This window comes from Perca fluviatilis, chromosome 18, assembly GCF_010015445.1.
Source record: "Perca fluviatilis chromosome 18, GENO_Pfluv_1.0, whole genome shotgun sequence".
NCBI classification, from domain to species: Eukaryota; Metazoa; Chordata; class Actinopteri; order Perciformes; family Percidae; genus Perca; species Perca fluviatilis.
In genome coordinates, this window is record NC_053129.1 from 9,563,617 (window position 1) to 9,588,685 (window position 25,069).

General features: G+C 42.6%; 1 protein-coding gene across 1 annotated transcript; it reads left to right on the top strand.

Annotated features, from left to right (window-relative positions):
- The first annotated feature begins 3,814 nt into the window (after positions 1–3,814).
- On the top strand, positions 3,815–19,007 carry mcm3 (minichromosome maintenance complex component 3). Its single transcript, XM_039782255.1, has 15 exons — positions 3,815–4,031; positions 4,389–4,501; positions 5,895–6,103; positions 6,680–6,810; positions 7,771–8,009; positions 10,025–10,284; positions 10,572–10,703; positions 10,826–11,034; positions 11,147–11,321; positions 12,321–12,613; positions 13,794–13,934; positions 14,040–14,149; positions 14,996–15,069; positions 16,352–16,451; positions 17,789–19,007. Exons 1-15 carry the CDS (start codon positions 3,957–3,959, stop codon positions 17,985–17,987), a joined length of 2,460 nt encoding a protein of 819 aa, XP_039638189.1. The 5' UTR covers positions 3,815–3,956; the 3' UTR covers positions 17,988–19,007.
- Positions 19,008–25,069: the final 6,062 nt, after the last annotated feature.

The window sequence follows — 25,069 nt, forward strand, 5'->3', positions numbered from 1 at the left end:
TCAGAACTGCCTTAATTCTTCGTGGGATTGATTCAACAAGGTGCTGGAAGCATTCTTTAGAAATGTTGGCCCATAATGATAGGTTAGAATCTTGCAGTTGATGGAGATTTGTAGGATGCACATCCAAGTTTACGAAGCTCCCGTTCCACCACATCCCAAAGCTGTTCTCTTGGGTTGAGATCTGGTGACTGTGGGGGCCATTTTAGTACAGTGAGCTCATTGTCATGTTCAAGAAACCAATTTGAAATGATTCAAGCTTTGTGACATGGTGCATTATCCTGCTGGAAGTAGCCATCAGAGGATGGGTACATGGTGGTCATAAAGGGATGGACAAGGTCAGAAACAATGCTCAGGTAGGCTGTGGCATTTAAACAATGCCCAATTGGTACTAAGGGGCCTAAAGTGTGCCAAGAAAACATTCCCCACACCATTACACCACCACCACCAGCCTGCACAGTGGTAACAAGGCATGACGGATCCATGTTCTCATTCTGTTTACGCCAAATTCTGACTCTACCATCTGAAGGTCTCAACAGAAATCGAGACTCCTCAGACCAGGCAACATTTTTACAGTCTTCAACTGTCCAATTTTGGTGAGCTTGTGCAAATTGTAGCCTCATTTTCCTATTTTTAGTGGACATTAGTGGTACCCGCTGGTGTAGCCCATCCGCCTCAAGGTTGTGCGTGATGTGGCTTCACAAATGCTTTGCTGCATACCTCGGTTGTAACGAGTGGTTATTTGAGTCAAAGTTGATCTTCTGTCAGCTGGAATCAGTCGGCCCATTCTACTCTGACCACTAGCATCGACAAGGCGTTTTCGCCCCCCAGGACTGCAGCATACTGGATGTTTTTCCTTTTTCAGACCATTCTTTGTAAACCCTAGAAATGGTTGTGCATGAAAATCCCAGTAACTGTGCAGACTGGGAAATACTCAGACCAGCCCGTCTGGCACCAACAACCATGCCACGCTCAAAGTTGCTTAGACCACCTTTCTTTCCCATTCTGACATTCAGTTTGGAGATCAGGAGATTGTCTAGACCTGGACCACACTGCTAAATGCATTAGAGATTGGAACACTTGGTTGGCATTAAAGGAATTGCTCTGAGTTGGTTTAGGTCCTATTTCTCTGATCGATCTCAATTTGTGAATGTTAATGATAAATCCTCCAAGTACGCTAAAGTTAGCCATGGGGTTCCTCAAGGCTCAGTGCTTGGACCAATTCTATTCTCCTTATATATGCTTCCTCTAGGCAATATTATTAGAAAACACTCAATTAACTTTCACTGTTATGCGGATGACACCCAATTATACTTGTCAATCAAACCAGACGAAACCAGTCAGCTAGCAAAATTTCAAGAGTGCATTAAGGATATAAAATCCTGGATGACCTATAATTTTCTGATGTTAAACCCTAACAAAACTGAAGTTATTGTGCTGGGCCCTAAACACCTCCGAACTTCATTATCTAGAGATATAGCTACTCTGGATGGTGTTGCCCTGGCCTCCAGCACCACTGTTAGAAATTTAGGAGTTATCTTTGAACAGGATATATCCTTTAATGCCAATCTAAAACAAACCTCAAGAACAGCCTTTTTTCATCTTCGTAACATTGCCAAAATTAGGGAATATCCTGTCTCAAAACGACGGCTGAAAAACTAGTCCATGCATTTGTTACTTCCAGGCTGGACTATTGTAATTCCCTACTGTCAGGTTGCTCAAATAAGTCTCTTAAGACTCTCCAGCTGATCCAGAATGCTGCAGCGCGGTTCTCACAAGAACTAAGAAAAGAGATCATATTTCTCCTGTATTAGCTTCTCTGCATTGGCTTCCTGTTGAATCCAGGATTGAGTTTAAAGTCCTTCTCTTGACCTACAAAGCTCTAAATGGTCTAGCACCATCATATCTAGAAGAGCTCCTAATACCCTATTGTCCTACTAGAGCACTGCGCGCCCCCAGAATGCAGAGTTACTGGTGGTACCTAGAGTCTCTAAAAGTAGAATGGGAGCCAGAGCCTTCAGTTATCAGGCTCCTCTCCTATGGAACCAGCTCCCGATCTGGGTTCGGGGGCAGAAACTGTCACCTCATTCAAGAATGAACTTAAAACTCTCCTATTTGATAAAGCTTATAGTTAGGGAGTGAGGAGTTGCAGTGTTCACCTAACTGGCCCAACTGCTTCTCTTCATAATTGTTAGATTAATAATACATAACAAAGTAGAGGGAGGCAGGCCAGCCAAGCCAGATCCGGCAGGGGGAGAGTTCTAAGCCCGAAAAGCTACCTCTCCTTATGACCTGTCTCTCTTAGTTACCTGTTATAGTTACGCTGTTATAGTCCTAGACTGCCGGGGGACTTCCTTCCTTTGACACACTGAGCTGCCTCTCTCTTCTCCCCTTTCTATTACTGTTTCTATTACTGTTACTATTACTATTACTATTTGTGTGCAGCCCGTCCCAGAAATGCTTGTTACTAATCCTAGCTTCTGGGGAGTTTACCTCCGGAGTCCTTATGCTTTTTTTTCCCCCAGCGTATTTCCTTGGAGAACGTTTGCACCAAGACCCTGGTTGCAGCTGTCGCCGTGGTCCTGCTGCACTCCCTGCTGAGCTCAGCGATGCCCTGCAATGTCATGCTGCGTCCTACTGAACCCTGCAGCTTCCCGCTACATCCAGTCACTGTTCCATTATTAATGTGACTACTATCGCCACTGTTCATCACACCCCCAACCGGCTCGTCAGACAACCACCTACCAAGAGCCTGGGTCTGTCCGAGGTTTCTTCCCAAGAGGGAGTTTTCTCCCCCCCACTGTCGCACTGCTTGCTCTTGAGGGAATTACTGGAATTGTTGGAATTGTTGGGGCTTTGTAAATTATAGAGTGTGGTCTAGACCTACTCTATCTGTAAAGTGTCTCGAGATAACTTATGTTATGATTTGATACTATAAATAAAATTGAATTGAATTGAATTAAAGCTGCTGCCATGTGATTGGTTGATTAGATAATTGCATAACAAGAAATCTTACAGGTGTTCCTAATAATCTTTAAGGTGAGTATATATATATATATATATATATATATATTATATATATATATATATATATATATATATATATATATATAATATATATGGCTGTGTGTGTGTGTGTGTGTGTGTGTGTGTGTGTGTCCATTTCTGTCAGCCCAGTATATTTATTCACAGAAAGGCCCATCAGTTCTGCATTTGGCTTTTATTGTTTAGTTTAATTTCATATGTAAAATAAATCACACAGAGAATGTTTTGCTGCATGGTCGGTTTTGTACTTGGTAAACGATTCAGATATATTAATGACACTACCGCATGCTGTAAATCTATTTGGATTAAACAATCTTAAAAAAGGAGTTTATATTTAAGTGTAGTCATATGTACTACTATATACTACACTGTGAACTGTATCATCATACCTACATATATACAAAATGTCTGTGACAAATGCACAACTAACATTATCGGACAACTCAAGCTTTTACATTACATGTGTTAGGTTTGCTTTTTATGTTTAAAACATGTTTAACTGTTATACCTTGACAAACTATGTATTACTAGCCTATATTAAATGTATTTCTATATTTCATTTAGGTTGGTTGGTTTATGTCACCATCTACTGGACAAATAGACAAAATGCTTGGTGAGCGTTTCCTCCTTTTTAACAGCCCGCCCCTTCCGGCTCCATTTTCGCGCGAGTTCCCGAGGGGGCGGGGTCATGTGGTTTCCCGGCGGATTCTATTGGACAGCTGTACGTTTACCCGCCGACAATGCAAAACGTACTCACCGAAATGACCAATCGCGTCTTACGCTCCACTTGTACCCGGCACGCAGTGGCGCGAAAACCCTTCAGTGTGTAGTTTGACGGCAGCAGAGCACACACCGTACCAAACTCTGTGCGCAATATTTTAAGGTTTTAAAGTAGAAACAAATAAGCGCTTATAATGGCAACCGACGTCGTAGATGACCTGGCGATGAGAGAGGCTCAGAGGGACTACCTGGACTTTCTGGACGACGACGTAAGTCTGACTTTTATCCGGTTAAATAATGAAAATGAATGAACGTGTGATGAAATGAGAAACCATGCGGCCACAACAAAAGAACAAACGTTAACGTTACCCTTCATTTGCTTAGTTTGCAAGAACTATTGCTGCTGACAGCTCACTGACATCAGTTTTGCAAGTGCTACGCATTACTACGAAGCTTGGTGCAACATTTGAGTCCGTTTCAAGTGTAGCTAACGTAGCAACTGTGTTTAACGTTAGTTAGCCTTAAAATAGTGCGTCATTCCTCTTAAGTCCAGTGAAATCCTTCTCGAATGTTTTTGGGCTTAGAATGGAAAAAAAAACAATCGCTCTTCTCTCTGTTTCCTGCAGCAAGACCAGGGGGTTTACCAGAGCAAAGTCCGGGACATGATCAGTGAGAATAAAGCTCGACTCACCGTCAACATCAACGACCTGAGGAGACGCAACGAGGCCCGGGCTGCAAAGTAAGGAAGGGAGCTCGTGTGTGTGCATTGTCATTTCCATGGCTTATAAATTGTATAACTTGCTCAAAACTGTTTGGGGTAGGCACAGTGAGCTAAACCAGAAGAGTGTAGGTTTTCTTTCAACATTGGAGGGGGGGGACAAAGGGCGTAACTTTGGGTTCAACATTTGGGGGGGGGGGGTGGTGGTATTAAAAAAAGCGACAAAAACATAAGCAAAATTGTCAGGAATGGAAAACTCGAAAAAGCTTAAAAAAAACCAAAAAATTGTCAAAAGCTACTAAACATCAAAAGGGTCGACATGTTGGAAAAATAGGCCAAAACTTTGGAAAAAAACTCAGCCGACAAAATTGTCGAAGATTTGACAAAAGGCAACAAATGTCGGAAAAGCGACAAAAACATTGATAACGTGAAAAACCTTAAGCCCAGTTTTGATTATTGGGGGATGTAACTACCCCAATCCCCCCTCCCCCTATAAAGGGGCATATCCTCTGAACTAGGATCATTTGGCCACATATTTAAGAAAATTTATTCAAATGGGTTGCCCAGGTAGCTCACTGGGTAGGGGGTGTGTACCATTAGCCTCAGCACTAACTAGGGGTGTTGAAATGTATCGTTGAATCAGTGCATTGCGACGCGGACATGGATGATTATGCATCGGTGCAGTGACAGACCATAATTGATTATTGCCTGCTGAGGTTGCTTGTTGATTTTCCGGTCGCTGCTTTTTTGTTTTTGTCTGCGGTGTTCAGACTCCGCTACATTCAGGAAGAGTCTTCTTCAACAGCAGATACAATTAAAAAGGGAGTTTATCTAGATCTGACTGCTTGAATTTGTTGATGAAACCATGCGAAGCAATATTATTATAATAATAATGATGATGATGATGATATGGAAGAGGTGATGCATCGTGATATCGAATTGAATCGCTAGACCGGTGAAGATTCACACCCCTAGTACTAACTCCAGCGGCCTTTGCTGCTAAACAATGCCTAAAAAATATATTCAAATGTTGGCTAAGTGAGTTTAGCCTTCGCTTAGTTAAGGGGCGAAGGTGCACGTGTCCTTTAGAACACAAGACGAAATAACAGATTACGTGCAAAATAATAGATATTCATGATTACATTATTTTTGTGATTGTTGGAGCCAAAATCGCAATGAGAAAATGGTAATTGCACAGCCCTACCATCACGGTTCAAAATTAACTTTTTTTCGTCTGCCATCCAAATGGCCAGTGAATGTTCACATTTTACCAAGCCACTCAAACGCTTACCATTGTTTTTTTCCCCTGCTACCAGCCACTTGCATATATAATTTACCAGAATTTGGCTGGGTAAATTGTGCTAACGCTGAACCCTGCCTACCATGACTCGGATGTTTTGATTGCCTCTGGCAGACTGATGAGCAATGCGTTTGAGGAGCTGCTGGCGTTCCAGCGGGCTCTGAAGGACCTGGTGGCCTCAGTGGACGCCACCTACGCCAAGCAGTACGAGGAGTTCTTCATCGCCCTGGAGGGCAGCTTCGGCACCAAGCACGTCACCCCCCGCACCCTGACCGCCCGCCTGCTGGGCAGCATGGTGTGCGTAGAGGGCATCATCACAAAGTGTGAGTCATTGTTTACCTCCCCTATCTTGGGGGTTCTTCTTTGACTGCTTTTTGCAGTTGATGTAATCTTTGTTTCAAAATGTTTCCCTTTCCAGGTAATAAGAACATGTATATGATTACAAGTTGTTGTTTTTTTTATGGCTCAGAATGGGCCTTTTGGTGGGACACACTTTAAGTAGGGGGAGCTGGGGGTCCTACCCAAGGAACTTTCATGTCCTGCTTTCTGATTCATTTTTAGGCACCAATTTATGGTGAAAACTACTTCATTTATGCCAAGGAAAACACAAAATTCTGGTGGCAAGTTACATTACATCTAAAAATGTAATGGAATATAATGCAGTAAAGGGGCTTTTGTAGTGTAACCAACCACCCCTACCGCAGATAGTGTCACATCATAGTGTTTGTCATACAGTTAAGTTACAGTTTTACAGCGGGAGCCTCAATGCTGCAAATGTTACATTTTGGCGCCCGTGATTTTCCTTTTGACCGGAGCTAAAAACCTCCTTGGGAGGGTGGGCGCCAAACTTTCTCCATGCAGGAAACCCCCCTGATTACCCGCTTCCCATTCTTCTTCAGGTTCCCTTGTGCGTCCTAAAGTGGTGCGCAGCGTCCACTACTGCCCGGCCACCAAGAAAACCATGGAAAGGAAGTACACGGACATGACCTCGCTGGATGCCTTCCCTTCCAGTGCCATCTACCCCACCAAGGTAACTACGCTTAGAGCAGCCCAGATGTTTGATTTAGCCATTTCAGGTTCTTGAATAGCTCTATAACCTAGACTAACCGTGATGTCCCTTCTCAAGAGATGCTTTACAGCTCACAATGTGTGTGCTTAGCCATTTAGCTTGAGCAGTCTGTGGTTCATGTTTTAGTCACTGTTTAATGGCCGATAAGTATTTTGACTGTTTGTAATAATCTGTTAAACCGTTAAAGATGCCCTACCGCACAAAACCGTTTTTTACTTGCGTTTTTTGAAATATGTTACGTCCATATGTGTTTGTGTTATCGTGTGAATGTGAAAATGAACTGCTACCTCCTTTGTCAGCTCTAGCCACTGAAAAGAAATGAGCGGAAAAATCAAGCCCAGTACAAAAGCTGGTCAGTCTGACATCATATTGCCTGAGCTCATTACTATTCATGAGCTCGCCCAGTTGCGCTGGGTAAAGGATGCTGATAGCCAGGCTCTCATTGGCTAGCTGTTAGCCAATCAGAGTCAAGCAGCTTAGCTTGTTGAATATTAATGAGAACTGGCACAAATCGAGCCGAGTCTTCCTGCAGGCTTTCTATACCACGCTAGACTGGCTTGAAACAAGGTAACCAAGGCATTTTTTCCACAAAAAATGTTAGTCCATGGTAGAATTTCAGACATTACCACAAAGGAATGAAATATGTGTGGCAGGGCACCTTTTAAAAAAAAAAAAAAAAAAAAAAAAAAAGGAAGTAAAAGCCGCTGACAGGCTCAAATTCTCAGATCCTTTTTGACCAAATACCTCTATCGATATTGCGGCGATATTGTAGTGTTGACTATTGGTGCTTTCAGAAAATGTATCTATTTACTTATCATTGCACCATCCGGTCTCCCTGAGGGTTCTTTGATTCGACAAATGGGCCTAAGAAAATCCACAAAATATCCCCTTAGGCCTTCTGTTTGTGCCTCTCTTCGCCAGGACGAGGAGAACAACCCTCTGGAGACGGAGTTTGGTCTCTCCGTCTACAAGGACCACCAGACCATCACGGTGCAGGAGATGCCGGAGAAGGCGCCCGCCGGCCAGCTGCCCCGCTCGGTGGACATCATCCTGGACAACGACCTGGTGGACGTGGTCAAACCGGGGGACCGGGTGCAGGTCATCGGCACGTACCGCTGCCTGCCCGGCAAGAAGGGAGGCTTCACCTCTGGCACATTCAGGTCCGACGGGATAAACTCTCAAACTTTTGCTTTTCTCCCAAGAATGTACCCCCTTTTTTGAGATATTGTTTTTCATCCAAGTACCTTCTGGCCAGCGCACACGCAAATAAGCACAACACGGCGCTGCGCCATCAGTGTCTGATTTACTAAACAACAAAGATGTAACTTGAATTATTTTATCAGTTTATTTGTCAGGGACAATACATATAGGCACTGTTCCATCCAAAGTGCGGCCGATGCAATGTATGTGGGACTTCTAGCCATAGGCTTATTTGCGGTCCTTGTCCCTGGTTAGGCTTTTAGAAATGACACTATAAAATAGACATGCAAACTGAACAATTTGAAGCGGACAAACAGGCAGTCACATATGATTTTAAAAACTAACCGTAAAGCAAACATGGACCAGCAGCCACATAGAAAGACAAATGACTGGGGCAGCAACCTAGATGCTTAAAAGCGGATGATTAAAGCAAACAGTCCTATAAATACATTAAAGTAAAACAAACAGACAGGCAGACTTGCGTAACTAAGGATAAGAAGTAAAGACATTAACTAAAATAACAACTAGGGATGTCCCGATCAGCTTTTTTTGTCTCTGATCCCATTTTTTTTTTTTTTTTTTTTATATTGAATATCTGTCAATACATAAGATAATAGAGCAGTGCACTGTTTTCTTGTTACAAAAGTTACAAAGTATCTAAAAGATGTCTTCAGCTTAATACATTTTAATGTAGTAAAGCTAGCATTTTTTTTTTTTGTAAAACTCATATTAAATCAACTTCTCCTTTTTTTTTTTTAAATGGTGTAGAATATACTGCCGTTCATGATAGGAGTGAGGTGATCACTGCAGATCCCCCATCAGTTAAAAAACTATATACAATACTTGCCGATCAGGACATCCCTAACTTAAATTCTACATTTCAAATGTTTGGAATCAATGAATGTATTCATTATTATAGTGTAATTATTTTAGGAATTATGCATGACTTTATTTTTTAATTTTTTTTAATTAAACTTTTAGTGCGTAACTTTTTGATATTAATGAACGTCCGTTACATTCAAGCCGTTGCCAAATGAGTTGCTACAAAGCTAATTAAGAATACCAGCTCCACACAACTCTCTCTGTATGACTATTAGGGCAAGGCGAAAATCAAATATCACGATATTTTTGACCAAATACCTCTATAGATACCGCAACGATATTGTAGTGTTGACTATTGGTGCTTTCACGACATATTTACATTGAGATTTTTGATAAATAATCATCAGTTATGTGTATATAATGACTAAGTTGGTAAAAGCAAATAATATAACAGTTACTACAGTCTGGTAAGTTCAGAAAATGACATCACTTTACTGTAATGCAGCCTTTAAAACCAGGAAAAGACAACACTTAAGCCATTTACGATATTACGATTTCCAAAATCTAAGACGATATCTAGTCTCATATCACGATACCGATATAATATCGATATATTGCCCAGCTCTAATGACTATGTTCAGAAAATTGTCTGGTGACTTTCCTGTACAGAAACTCGAGTGAAGATGGGAACCTCTTCTGAAGAGTCCATGTTTTATTAATCCTCCGTGTCCTCCTTGGCTACTAGCAACTGGGTGAAGGGGGCGTGGGAGCGGGTGCGCGATCACGTAAGGCTTGTATCATGTAGATGCGCCGACAGTGTTGTTGTCATTACTTAGAATTCCTCATGGGGGCAACAGAAACTATGCGCTATAGCTTTAACATTTAAAATAATCTCCCGTACCCCCTGCAGTACTCAAAAGTACCCCTAGGGTGTATGCGTACCCCCATTTGGAATACACCGGGATACTCGAGCTGCATCTTTCGCATCTCTCCCGTGCCTCCTCGGTGGGAGGGACTAAGACGCGAGGAAGGGAGGCAAGTGGAGGCGATTTAAGCGACAGGGGAGAAGCACCAGTAGTGTGTTTTCGAGCGGCTGACTTCACCCTCGTCCTTTTTATTAATAAATGTACACCCTACTTCTTCTTGTTCGCAGGACCATCATGATAGCCTGCCACATCAAGCAGATGAGCAAGGAAGTGTCCCCCAACTTCTCGGCGGACGATATAGCCAAAATCCGAAACTTCAGCCAGACTCGCCAGGACGTGTTTGATCAGCTGTCGCGCTCCCTGGCTCCCAGCATCCACGGCCACGAGTACATCAAGAAGGCCATCCTGTGCATGTTGCTGGGCGGCGCCGAGAAGGTGCTGGACAACGGTTCGCGCATCAGAGGAGACATCAACATCCTGCTCATCGGTACGTACGCAGCCTTTTTTTTCCTGCTAATTTAAAACAAATGTCCCCCATCCAGTACTAATGAGCTAGCTGTCTGCTGTAATATCTAAGATTTGTTTGGGAGAAAATGGTTAAGGCTGCAACTGATTTTATATATATATATATATATATATATATATATATATATATATAACTCAAAACGATGAATTGATTATTTAAAATAGTTGGCAAATGATTTAAGTCAATTAATTAATCGATCAGTCTTTGCAGCTCTAATAGTGGTTAATGTCAGCCAATCTGTTTCCCAGGTGATCCATCGGTGGCAAAGTCCCAGCTGCTGCGCTACGTGCTCCACACAGCGCCCCGGGCCATCGCCACCACCGGCCGCGGCTCCTCCGGCGTGGGTCTGACCGCCGCAGTCACCACTGACCAGGAGACCGGTACGGCACACCAACACATCCGCCGCGCACGGGAACATAATCTGCGCACGCACAAACATTTCTGCTATGTACTGCAGCTCACGCGGGAAAACTTAAAAAAAATAAATCTTTCTCCCCCAAAGGTGAGCGGCGTCTGGAGGCGGGGGCCATGGTGCTGGCCGACCGCGGCGTGGTGTGCATCGACGAGTTCGACAAAATGTCCGACATGGACCGCACGGCCATCCACGAGGTGATGGAGCAGGGCCGCGTCACCATCGCCAAGGCTGGCATCCACGCCCGCCTCAACGCCCGCTGCTCTGTGCTGGCGGCCGCCAACCCCGTCTACGGCAGGGTGAGGACCTGATCCGGTTATGGCTCCAGTTAACGGGTTTCACTTAAAGCTTTAACGCGTACAAAAATGCCCCCTACTCTTTCAAAAAAAACTTCTCTCTCTCTTTTTGCAGTACGACCAGTATAAGACCCCCATGGAGAACATCGGCCTCCAGGACTCCCTGCTGTCCCGTTTCGACCTCCTGTTCATCGTGCTGGACCAGATGGACGCCGAGCACGACCGCGAGATCGCCGATCACGTGCTGCGGATGCACCGCTACCGGGACCCCCGCGAGCAGGAGGGAGCAGGTACCGGCTCACTGGGTTCTGTGTGATAAGTCAGTATGTGTTTTAGAGCTGCAAACGTTCATCCATTAGTTGTCAACCACAAAATTAAACCGCCAACTGCTTTGATATTCGATGAAATCTTTTTATATTTATTTTTTTATGAAAAGAAGTCCATCTTCTCTGATTGCAGCTTAGGGCTGCACGGTATTAGGAAAATATCTAATTGAGATTATTTTTGACTGATATTGTGATAGGATTCACGATATTGGAGGGAATGATTATTTTTGTATCATTATTCTCATTTTCGTTGAGGGGAAAAAAAAACCCACAAAATTACACACTTTTATTGGGATTCTGGAAGTATTGAGATTCGATAGTATTGAGTATTGCGATTTTTATTTTTTTCCTCCTTCAGCAAAAACAGAAGTTGAATAATACACTTCTAGAGACATTAATAAAAAATAAAAAGAAGTACATAACATGGATATTCTGCCTCCGGTCAGAAAATGGATACGATGTAGTCATCTATACCGTACAAACAGAAAATATTTAGGTGAATCCTTGGTAAAAATAAATAAATATCGGTTCTAGGGAAAATAATCTATTTAAAAAATTGTCGTGGAAAACATGACGATGCATACAATTTTAAATTTTTGTCCCCACCCCTATTGTGGACAAAACGAGACGTTTTCAGGGCGTCCTCTTGGACTTTGGGAAACACTCATCCCCATTTTCTGGCATTTCATAGACCACACAACTAATCATTTAATCGAGAAAATAATCAACTTTAGATTAATGGACAATGAAAATAATTGTTAATAATAATTTTTATTTATATAGTGCTTTACACAAAGGCACTTTAAAACCAGCTGAAGGCCCATAATATCAGTCGCAGCCCTAATTAGTTTAAAGAGATCTAAACTTGTATATTCCCTGGGTTTGTTTCCAGCCATGGCGATGGCGTCTAGGGGGGGCGGCACATCTGTTACAAGAACCTATACGTGATAGCTGCGGAGGGAGAGGGGGGGGGGGGGGGGGGGACAAAAAACATGCAGCACAGAGCCCAGCGCCCGCCTCGGCAGGGACTGAAAACCGCACATCTGGGCGCCCGGTTTAAGGGTAGAGCCGACGGGTACAAACGGTGTTCCCCTTTTTGTTTCAGGGATAAGATTGTGAGCAAGGAGTTCATGAGGAAGTACATCCACATCGCCAAGGCTGTGACCCCCGTGCTGACCGAGGAGGCAGCCAATCACATCGCAGAGGAGTACTCGCGGCTCAGGAGCCAGGAGCAGATGGGCGCTGACATCGCCCGGGTGAGCAGGAGAGCGCCACACACACACACACACACACACACACACACACACACACAATATCTCTCTCTCACACACCTACCTACGCTAACACACACCCCATCACACACCCAACACACACATACCCCAACGTGCGCACACACACCCCCATCTCTCTCTCACACACACACACACCTACGCTAACACACACACACACCTACGCTAACACACACCTACGCTAACACACACACACCTACGCTAACACACATACCCCTACGCTAACACACATACCCCTACGCTAACACACACACACCTACGCTAACACACATACCCCTACGCTAACACACACACATACACCTACGCTAACACACATACCCCAACACACACACACCCAACATCCACACATACCCCAATGTGCTCGCTCACTCACTCACTCACTCACTCACTCACTCACTCACTCACTCACTCACTCTATTAAAGCTCAGCATGCACAATGCCAGGACCCTGGAACTGGAGCAGCCAAATGGAATTCATCCATCATTAATTGCATTATTTACACCTGTGTTTATCATGTAAAGTCACACAAATGACCTTGATACACAATTCAATTCAATTCAATTCAATTTTATTTATAGTATCAAATCATAACATAAGTTATCTCGAGACACTTTACAGATAGAGTAGGTCTAGACCACACTCTATAATTTACACAGCTGCTGGTGTTGCAGGGCTTGATGCTTACACTGTAGTAAGTGAAGCTGAAACATCCTAATCTCCCCCTGGTGGCTGGCTGCAGTAAAATAAGTACACGTCAAAGCCTATTTATTTATTTATTTTTTTTTTTCAAAAGGTGGTGTGTGTGGTTGGTTTCTTTAGGTCATTGTGATCACGCTGATGTTTCTTCAAGTGTGTATTTTTTATTTTTTTTTCTGATCAGTTTGGTTTTCATTAGTTATTGGATGCTATAAAAACGGGGTGAAAAGTCATGATTGACAGCTGTGATCGGTCAGGTTGGGTGTATGGGCGGGACTTCCAAACCACGGCCTGATCAATACTGCGCAGCCTGAGACTCCTAAATCACAAGACGGCAACACCCATATCCGGGAGATTTGGGCGTCACTTTTGTACAGTGGGAGAAAGTGGAGATGCGTTGTACTGTACGTCTTTAGCGTGCTCTGACCCTGTCCCTCCCTCCCTCCCCCAGACCTCTCCAGTGACGGCCCGTACGCTGGAGACGCTGATCCGCCTGTCCACCGCGCACGCCAAGGCCCGCATGAGCAAAGCCGTGGAGCTGGAGGACTCGGAGGTGGCCGTGGAGCTCGTCCAGTTCGCCTACTTTAAAAAGGTCTGTGGCCGCTGAAGAACGGAAGGATGTTTTTTTTGGGTAAAGCGACCCCGTGGTAACGATGTGGAAGAAGCTCACACATGGCTCTTCTGGTTTCCTCTGCAGGTTCTGGAGAAAGAGAAGAAACGGTCTCGACAGCAGCGCGACTCTGCTTCAGAGGAGGAAGAGGAGGAGGAGTCGGCCACTCAGCGTTCCCAGAAAACCACCAAGAAGAGGTAAGCACCTAGTGGCACACACAGATACACACTTCTGATCCACAGTGGTGGAATGTAACTAAGTAAATTTACCTAAGTACTGTACTCGAGTACAAATTTCAGGAACTTGTACTTTTCTTTTCATGCCACGTTCTACTTCTACTCCGCTATATTTCAGAGAGAAATATTGGACTTGTTACTCCACTACATTCACCTGACTGAGCTTTAGTTACTTCACTATTTAAGATTTTTTTTTTTAACGCAAAACCACGGAAGAGGATTAGGGCCTTGTGAAAAAATGTATTGAGTTGAGAGATTAAAGTCAGATTTATTCAAAAAAAAAAGCGGCAGAATTCTGGGCTTCTCAGAATTCTTTTTTTGACTTAAATGTCCAATTTGTGACTTTTTTTCTTTAAACTCAGAACTCAAATAAAAAAAATTTCCCGTTTGGCCCTAATCCTCTATGTACAAAACGGATGTAGATTGTGAAATCAGATTATTTTATTATAAGTTAAACTATCCAACAATGTATAGACCTACCAGTCCAGCTGAAATGATTAGCCGACTAAACACAGAACAGTTAGGATCGTTTCCATATTCTGAAATGTTATTTTTCTGCATTGAATACTTTTACTTTTAATACTTTTCAGTAAATTTTACTGATGATACTTAGATACTTTTGCTTAAGTAACCTTTTCAATGCGGGACTTTTACTTGTAACTGTATTTTTCCAGCGTGGTATTAGCACTCTTACGTAAGTCAAGGATCTGAATGCTTCTTCCACCACTGCTGATGCATGTTAATTAAAAACGAAAAGCTCTCGTTGCCATGGTGACCGACCGGCACTAACCTGTGTGTGTCCTGCAGGGGGCGCCGGGGCTCTCAGGGCAGCGATCCCTACAGCCCGTATGACTTCAGCGAGGAGCAGAACGTCCCCGACAGTAAGCATCACTTTTAAATTCCCTTCCCACACTGCTGCCGTCTGCTTTCACTTTCTCAATGACTCACTCCAGACTCTCAGGCTCACTTTAGGACATCTGCTTTTTCCGCCAGATGTTGTTGTCCCTTTTTTTTTTTTTTTTCAGCCTTCTGAAGGATAAACCGTGAAATGATGGCATGTGACGTAGCGTAAACATAACTGAGACTGACTAAATCAGTTTGTACTAGAATCACATTTTTAAAATGTGATTCCTAAGACTCGGTATGTCCGGTCAGCATGGCTTCTATGTCCCTGGAGCACTGACTTTCTGCTCTATCCATACCTACACATACTTAAATCTGCATGCAGCAGGCCAAAAAAAAAAAAAAAAACTCAACTTTGTTTATAGAATTTTCATTCAAACTCTCGTAGAACCAATTATTGGCCATGTGGATATAATGACTAAGTGGGTAAAGGTAAAAATAGAAGAGCTAGAAACAGTCGGGTAATTTCAGAAAATGACATCACTTCACTGTAATGCAGCCTTTAAAACCAGGAAAAGACACCACTTATGCCATATTAGGATATTACAATATCCAAAATCTAAGAAGATATCTAGTCTCATATCACGTTATCAATATAATATCGATATATTGCCCAGCTCTACCACATGACTTTGACCGCTTTTAGTTACTGGTTACGTGTGCATATAAAGATTTTAAATAACAAAGCATGCCCGTTTATAGAACATAATAAATTGACAGTATAACGGTATAATAATTAAAATGAGTTGGACCTCAGCCAGATGTAAGTCTTCTGCATGTCTACACATCAGTGATGATAGTCCTATAATAATTAATATTTAATGCTTTATGTAAAATTGGCTGATACTTTTGTACCCTTGAGTAATATTTTGATTGCAGGCTTAGGTGTGTGTGTCGATTATTTGAGTGTATCATTTCTGCTGCGTACAGTATTCTGCTAAAATACAACTGCTTGTTGAATTTAAAACTTAAAAATCATTTTAACGTTCTTTTATGGAACAAATTAAACATTGAATATAAAAGGCACAACTAAATAAAAAAAGTGACAACTTGCATTATAGTTTTCTACTCAAATTTTCTTTCAACTAAACAAAAAAAATCGGAGTGTCTTTTGCGATATATGTCGCAGCCTTTCACGATGTGTGTGTATATTGCGCCAGTTAATATGTCAAAAACATATGTTGTGCAGCCCTAGTTTTGCTAGCGTGCAGCTTTAGTTTCTGTGTGGAGTTCTCACGTTGGTCTCTCTCTGCTCTGTAGTTCAGGCCGGCACCCCGAAACCAGCCAAGCCCCTGCGGGACGACGAGGAGCCCATGGAGGCCACTTCCCAGGCCAAAGACTCGGAGCTCTCTGCAGAGAGGTGGGCCATGGATTCACACTGCTTGAAATAGTCGGAAGTGAAAGTGCTCAACATATTAAGAGATTTCTTTTCCCACTGCTACTTCCTGCTCCAGTAGCGCCGGCAGCTGTAATCCTGTACGCGCACCGTGCGCACATTTGTTTTTCTGTGGGACATGAATCGCACCCAACGATAATACCTAAATGTGCAGCGAGCGCTGTTCTCTGCTCTGTTCCCAGTACTACTTTTCTCATTAATTTATACTGTACGCTATTTCACCAACAGCACACGCGCTGTTAAACGGACTCGATGGGCAGATAAACTGGTTGCCATGGTCGCGGAGTACCGCTAAACCCACGGGCGGAGCCAGCATGTTGTTGATTTATGAGTGTTGTTGAATAGGAGCGTGAATATTGCCGTTGGCTTGAGGCTTATCCCGTTTTAGATCATATTTGGAATATGATGTTTACATGGCACACAAATCAGGTTATTCAGATCTCCGTACAGGCTCGCCGACAGCTGTCTGCTCTGAGCGCATCTTACTCACACTCTCCCTCTTTCGCTCACTCTCTCACTCTATCGCTCACTCTCTCGCTCACTTTCTCTCAATTCAAACAGCTTTATTGGCATGAATGTCAGAAATGACAATATTGCCAAAGCATCAAGGATAATGTATCTAAGAAAGAAGACAAAAGCTGAAGACTAACTACAGACATTACGTGTTGTTGTGCTGGTTGTCTCTCAGGCTGTGACATGCCCTCACATATCTCGCCGCTTCTACAGCGCTCGCACCATTTTCTCCAAGTAGATGTTGCATTTTTGTCTGGTCAGTGTATCAAAATATGATTATATGATACAATTTTGGTAACGAAATGAGTTCTGAAGTCAGTTTGTGCTACTTTTGAAAGCAGGAAGTGTTGCTCGGTCACTCTCTTACTCGCTCTCATTTACTCTCTCGCACTCTCTCACTCACTCCCTCTCTCACTCACTCTCTTACACTCTCACTCCCTCACTCTCATTCACACACTCACTCCTTTCACTCCCTCTCTCACTCACACTCACTCTCTCACTCATTCACGCACTCTTGCTCTCACTCTCTTACTAAATGCTTCGGTAAAATATTTTCATGATCTGGTCATGATATGATAAAAGAAGGCTAGGAGCACACTCTCATACACATTAAATATAAGAACCGCTAAATTCTGGCACTGTAAACCGCTCCAGCTGGTTTGTGTGCGTACTATAAAATAAAATCCTGCCGGCGCCACTGGAATGCGATGTCAAGTCTGTGTTAACGTCCCCGCCAGAAGTTGCTGCCAAATGTAATGAGATTTTTTCCCCCCCCCCATATCCGCCAGGCTGAAGGAGTTCAAGTCGTCGCTGTTCGCCGTGTTCCAGTCGGCTCACGCTCAGTCGGTCAAGATGAAGACGCTGATGGACGACATCAACAAGGAGCGCGAGAAGCGCTTCGCCGAGCCCGAGGTCCGCGCCGCGCTGGCTCGCATGCAGGACGACAACCAGGTCATGGTGGCCGATGACATCATCTTCCTCATCTGAGGGAGTGGGAGGGGGCAGGGGACGATGACGCTGGCTGAAATGGATTACATGGACTGTTGAAAGAGTGATAAATGGTAGGGATGCACCGAATCCAGATTTTTGGGGTTCGGCCGAATACCGAATCCACTGGTTAAGATTCTGCCGAAAACGAATACCGAATCCTCCTCCCCATCCTCAGTCCAGTACACATTAATGAAGTAAACAACGTCCACAGCACTGTCTGTAGCTGTGGCTGTCCTTCCTTTACCGTACCTGAAGTTGCTGCATTTTGGCTGCTGTCTGTAGATTCCTTCATGCACAATTTTTCAGTCTTAGGGATATTTCCTACGCAGAAGTTGTGTATTGTTTAGGGTCCTCGCCCTCACGAGACCAATCTGCATTGCAAATTGAACATGTAGCTGGACTTGAATGGCCTTCTTTTGGCTGAAAGTTCTGCCAAACACTTGTTCTGCTCACGAGTTCCATTTTCCCTTTCTCACAGCCTGCTGCATTGAACACTCCACCTACGTAAACACCTTCCCGTAATCAACGGCGCAGTCATTACTTCGACCAGCGTATCGCGCGTAGTGCAAGAGTAGGATTCGGTTCGTTAAAAAAAAAAATATATATATAAATAATAATTTCTAAGGACATCGAATCTCGTCAAAAAAGCCCAATATTCGGTCCAATCCAAAGCCGAATCCTGGATTCGGTGCGTGCCTGATAAATATTGACATTTTCTCCTGTTTGTAGAACACCCTCTGTTTCATCTCTAATGTTGCCACCTGAGCTCTAATCTGCAATTTCACACACGAGGCACCAATAATTACTCGAGTTGTTCCTGCTCGTTGATTTGGATCCACTGTGCTGCGGATTGTTCCGTTTAGCAACGAAAGCTCCGGCGCATTGCTCCCCTGTAATAAGGACATGATTATGTTAGGTTTACCAACGCTCCTGATGTCTGGGTTTGTATATAGTTGAAGAGAAGTTTTGAAATTGACTGTAGCTGTGTATTAAAAAATAAACTGTAATGGGAAACAACTTTTTTTTTTCTTTATTTTATTAGAGACAGTGCATATTAATAAACATTTCTGTCATATGCCAGTTAGCCAGAAGGCTATTTTTCATCTGCAGTCTCTAGACCGATGGTAAAAAAAAAGTCACCCTAAAAGAATATAAAATTACACATTTACATAACAATATAACATTTAAAATACATTTGGTGAAAGGTACTATTAAGGCAAAAAAGTACAATAGGAGCACAACAGACCACAATCAGACAAACATTAGACCAAGACATGAATATCACACACACACACACACACACACACACACACACACACACACACACACACACACACACACACACACACACACACACACACACACACACACACACACACACACAACACACACACACACACACACACACACACACACACACACACACACACACACACACACACACACACACACACACACACACGGCAAGAAGCCAACAGGGGGCAGCGAGGTCAAGGAGTTAATGGTAATGTTGACAGTTCTGATTATCAAGGTGCCGGATCTTGAATGTGCTGTAAGTGTTTAGATTTCTGATGGTTATGGGGGTAAGCTTCCACTCTGTAGCAGCTCAAACAGAGAAAGAAGTATGGCCAAATACACTTTTCCTAAATGGAATGATACAATCTCCCCTTGCACCTCTGGTTCTGCTGTTGTCAGATGTTCGGATGTTGACAAACTGGTGGAGAGGAGGAATTGATAAACCGTGAATAATTTTATAGACAAAACATAATTTTGAATATTTAACCATATTTTCCCAGTTAAGTAATCTGTATTTTTGTAATATTGGACAATGAGAAATGCTTTGTTTTTTTTGTCCAGGATTTTAACAGTTTGATTGTGAAGTGATTGCAGAGGTTTCAGAGATGTTACACTAGCTTGTGACCAAATGGGTAAACGGTAAGTGATATGTGACAAGATCATAGAGTGCATGTACATTTTTGCTGCCTGTGTGGACCTTTGATGGCAAATGTATCTAAAATTACTGAGGTTGAATTTGATTCGATTACAGTCTCACTCGTTATCGTGATCTTTAAGGACATAGGTTACTAGGTCTTGATTCCAAAAACTGTAATGAATGAATCCCATATTTTATGGAAAATATGGCTTTTTCTGTTTAATGGCATATGTAAGCCTTTCAATCGCTATTACACGAGGCTAGTTGATTGATCCATAGGGTCACAGGTGGACAACCACTTGTCCACTGTCTAGCAATAAGACGTTTTGCGTGTAGCAAGCAGATGCTGACAAGTTTGTTTTCATATGTTCTAAGGCAGTGTTTCTCAAATGGGGGTACATGAGATATTTAACAAAATGTTTAATAGTTACAAGGCTGTTGACCACAACATTGTTCCTCTTTATGTAGAATAATTTATTTTTTCTACCAAAAATTTAACATTTGTCGCCTTCTTTGGACCTATTCATGCCTTCCTTCCTTCTACTGTCCTACTTTTTACAAGTTTCTCTTTTTTTTTCTTATGTCACGGTTTTTGATACAGTTTTGACCTAGTCTTGCCTTAGTTCCTTTCTACCATCTTTTTCCAGGTGCTTGTCTTTTTTACAGCTTTTTTCTCTTTTTCTCATTAGCATTTAAATGTTTTTTTTTTCAGTTTAGTAAATCTATCGCTGACAGCGCTGTACTGTTCCTGTTTATATACACTTTCTACCGAAAATGATTAGTGCTGGTCTGGGGGTACTTGGCTTAAAGAAATGATACAAAAGGGTTACATTATTGAAAATCTTTTGAGAACCACTGTTCTAAGGGATAATGCCAAAGATACAGATTTCTGGGCGTACAGGAATTTCTTTGTGAATGACGTGGGAAATAATCTCCATTATGCCATTCCAAAATATTTGAATGTTTATAAGTCCAGATACAATGAAACAAAGTTCCTTTCTCTGTCATACATTTTATACAAGTGTCCAGAATGTTAGGGTTAAACTTATGGAGTTTTTCTGGAGTTATATATGTTCTCATGAGCCAGTTATATTGCATTAACCTCAATGTACTATTAATAGTCATAGTTTGTGCTTAAAATCCAATGTGTTGTTATAAATTAAACTGCCCAACAATATATCGGCCTACAAGTACAGCTGAAATCAGTTTATTTCATTGTGAACATGGTAAAAAATTAATAAAATAGCAGATGAATAAGAACATGTACATTTTAGCACAATCTACCAAAATTATTGTAAAATTATTCAAATAAGGAATTCCCATGTTCAAGGAGAAGGAAGAAGTTGGAAAAAAAAAACTTTTCTGGTCCTACCCCCTTTTTCTATTTTTTTATACTTAACAAAATTACATTACAAACAATTTGATGCTCCTATGCACATATACACATAGATATACACATACATATACACGTTTTTCTTTTCCATCTACCTTTTTTCCTTCTATCTACATCAAACCGAATAATAACCCATCCAAACGATTAGACCATTAAAAAATGTGAGGATTTTTCTGCATTGAGTACTTTTACTTTTAATACTTTGAGTGCATTTTCCTGTTGATACTTACATACTTTTACTTAAGTAACATTTTCAATGCAGGACTTTTACTTATAACAGAGTATTTTTTACAGTGTGGAATTAGTACTTTGAAGTAAACAATTTAAATACTTGTTCCCCCACTGCCTAATGCCGGTAAATGTATGCTTGTTTGGCAGGCGACCGACCCTGGCTCTGTTTTCTTTTGTGTGAGTTAATTTTGGTGGGAAAGTGGTCCGAGATGCTGGGGAACTTTGGGATTTCCCAGAAGAGCCGAGTGTGTTTACAAGAACTATCGCTTAGTGTGGGAAGCAGGTGCCACTAAGTTCATACCGCTCCTCACTGTTCAGCTCCCACCGTCCCTCACCCTTCTTTACTCTCTACTTCCATCAGGTATATAGCGAGTCGGATTATATTTCAGGTGCAGGGGGTTACACAGCATTGCACCCACACGTCGCTGCCATACAGTATCTGACTTTGGCTCCGTAACTTAACTGCAGCTGTGATCAGTCAGAAGATAAGACCCAGAATGGCTCATGTCATGCCTGACGTGAAGCAAGCAACCGCTGCCACCATCATCCAGGCCACAGGCCTCGAACTCTCGACACCCACGGGTGACTCATATCACATATGGTATCAAAGGCTGCAGCCTGCACCTTCCTTGCATCCACCGCGTCAGCTAAGGCCAAGTTTACTTTTAGTTTTTCTTTCAAACCTGGTGTTTCAGGAGGATACTAACTGTTAGCTGTTAGCTAGCATTTAGGTCATTTTGTCTTGTCTTTGTCTTAAAGCAAGGGTTCAGCATTTTAGGAAACATACAGTACATTCTTTACAATTTGCTTGCTGGTATAGTTTTAAAGAAAGATTGCACTTTCATATTTGTTTAGCTGGCATATGCAAGGCTACGGAAAGCAGCTGGTTAGCTTAGCTTAGCACAAGGCCTGAAACAGGAATACAGCCTGGCTTTCGCCTCTGAAACGCCAAAACGTAGCAATGTAAACATAGCCTAAAAAATTAGTATTTTTTCACTTTAAACTCAAATACATGTTTTCGCATGGCCCTAATCGTCTTCCGTACATGCAACTTCTGCTTTGAAATTGTCTCTCTAAACTCCCAACTGAAAATGGATTCGCAAAATCCAAACACACATTCCACTTGGCTTCTGAATGAGAAAATGACAGTAGTTCCTAGAAGCACTGTTTACATTGCATTTAGTCATACTTGTATGAGCCACAGGTAAATACCTAACTAATATTTGTCCTGGGACCCCGAATTACAAAATCATTATTCAAATTAGTGAAGAGAGAACTGTCCATCAGAGGCAGCTCACAACGTATCGTACTACTACTTCCACAGAAACTGCCATTGAGGTTGTGCCCTGAAAAATTGTGGTTGACGTTTGATCCTCCGATGCATTTCCTTCAAAGGGGAACTTTATTGTAAGGTTGGTTAGCAAATCGTTGCCAACTCATCGTTTCACTTATAGATATGCATCTGAGAACGAAAGAAAGGAAGAACACGGTGCGGTGGAAGTGTTTTTCTGTCCCGCTGTCAGTTTATTTACGTTATTTTGTAGCAGTCAAATAAGGCTAAGCTAAATGGTTATAGTCTATTAACCTTTTGGCAAAGCGACTTGGCTCACATAACAAAATGAAACTTGAAACACTCTCATCCATCTGTGCCAAATGACTCATAAATAAAGCTTTATCATGTATGAATCTCTGAACCAATCACTGCACCACCGATATTTCCATCACATTTTACATTTTATTTGTCTTCTCCGAGGATCTAACATCGGTGGCTCTGCATTGGGCTGTGATCTCTCTCTGACTTGATGCATTTCTTGCATTATGCAACATTATCACTGTGTCCCCCGATTGATTATTGATCATTTAGATGAAAGTATTTTGCACCATGCTTGAGCGGGCATATAAATAAATGATCTTGAGCTTGACTGTGTCACTTGGTATCGAGTCAAACTTCACCTTTGGGAAATGAGGCGGCTCACTGTTATGTAAGACTGTAGAGCTGACTGAGAACTTAGCTGGGAGTGAAGCAAGATTTATGCTTCTGCGTTAAATCGACGCCGTGGCTACATACGTAGGTACGTGGAGACACGGACCCTACGCCAGACCCTACGCCGTAGGCTGACTTGCACCTTTCGAATAATTTACCTACACGTCTCTCGGCCGTGGCTTGGTAGCGTTAAGTTTCCCCCTTCTCATTTGCTGGTTCTCCTTCAGGGTGGGAAATTAGCACCCGCCACCAGCCAATGGCGGGTATTTTTTCAAAGTGGCGGGTGACTTTGCCTTGTATACCAGCCACAGTGGCGGGTGGATTGTAAAACATTCCTTGTAACGGATTGGACAGTTTTTGTCAAAGAATGCTGTTGCTAAGTAACAATGCACAATGCTTATAGGAGTTGTGTTACGTTACTGCTAATGAATCCCCAACATTTCCGGATTTTGCTGCTTCATAATAAAAACATTCAAATACCAAAATAACGGAGGACTTTTATTGTGAAGAACTTACAGGAAATGAAACCGTTCACAGCCGGGGCTTTGACCACGCATAGTCGAGTAGCTTTCAGCGCTAGTCCGTGATAGAGCCCTGTACGGGCCAAAAACTCCAGCCCTAACCCGGCCCTGGCCCGTGGTGTTCAAGCCCTACCCGACCCCAGCCCGACAACGCCTGCAATTTTTTCAGCCCGAACCCGACCCGAGACCAACATCAATCACTTTTAAGCTCTCTCTGACGCGCACGCTCTTTGATGCGCTCTCTCTCTCTGACGCGCGCTATTTGATGCGCTCTCTCTCTCTGACGCACGCTCTTTGATGCGCTCTCTCTCTCTCTGACGCGCGCTCTTTGATGCGCTCTCTCTCTCTGACGCGCGCTCTTTGATGCGCTCTCTCTCTCTCTGACGCGTGCTCTCTGATGCGCGCTGTCTCTGCTACACACGCAAACACACACACGTCACACGCTACTAAGAGGTAAACTTTTATTATAGGCCTGAAACATCATGCCCAAAAATATTGGACAAACTGTCCATTACACAGAAGCATAAACATGAAGGGAGAATATAGTGCTACGGGATCAAACCGCAAAAATAAGTAAATAAACGGCCTACCTCCAAATTGTGCCACTGGAATATATTTTTAAATGTTACCTTTTGTTTTTCCACTCATTCATGTGTCTTCATAAGTTAACGCTCTGTAGTGTATGCCAGGCGGTCTTCAACGTTTTTTAAGCCAAGGAGCCCTTAACTGAGAGAGATGGAGCAGGGTTACTGCGTATTCAGTTGCATATCCCTTGTGTTGTCCTTCGGGTCCCAGTGACCCGAAGGACAACACAAGGATTATGTACTTCCGTTTACTTTGTTGAGAATTGCTCTCTAAATCTTGTTTCTTGTAAAGTAAGTAAGTAAAGTTTATTTCTAGAACACATTTAAACACAGTTTAAGTTGACCAAAATGCTGTACAAACAAGAACTAAGGTGCTGTATTAACCCTTGTTTAGAGAGCAATTCTCAACAAAGTAAACGGAAGTACATAATCC

Coding starts and splice junctions, on each gene's coding strand:
- mcm3 (XM_039782255.1), top strand. CDS start 3,957: ATGGCAACCGACGTCGTAGATGACCTGGCGATGAGAGAGGCTCAGAGG. Junction 8,010..10,024: donor TTCACCTCTGGCACATTCAG/GTCCGACGGGAT, acceptor TCTTGTTCGCAG/GACCATCATGATAGCCTGCC. Junction 11,322..12,320: donor CCGCGAGCAGGAGGGAGCAG/GTACCGGCTCAC, acceptor CTGCGGAGGGAG/AGGGGGGGGGGGGGGGGGGG.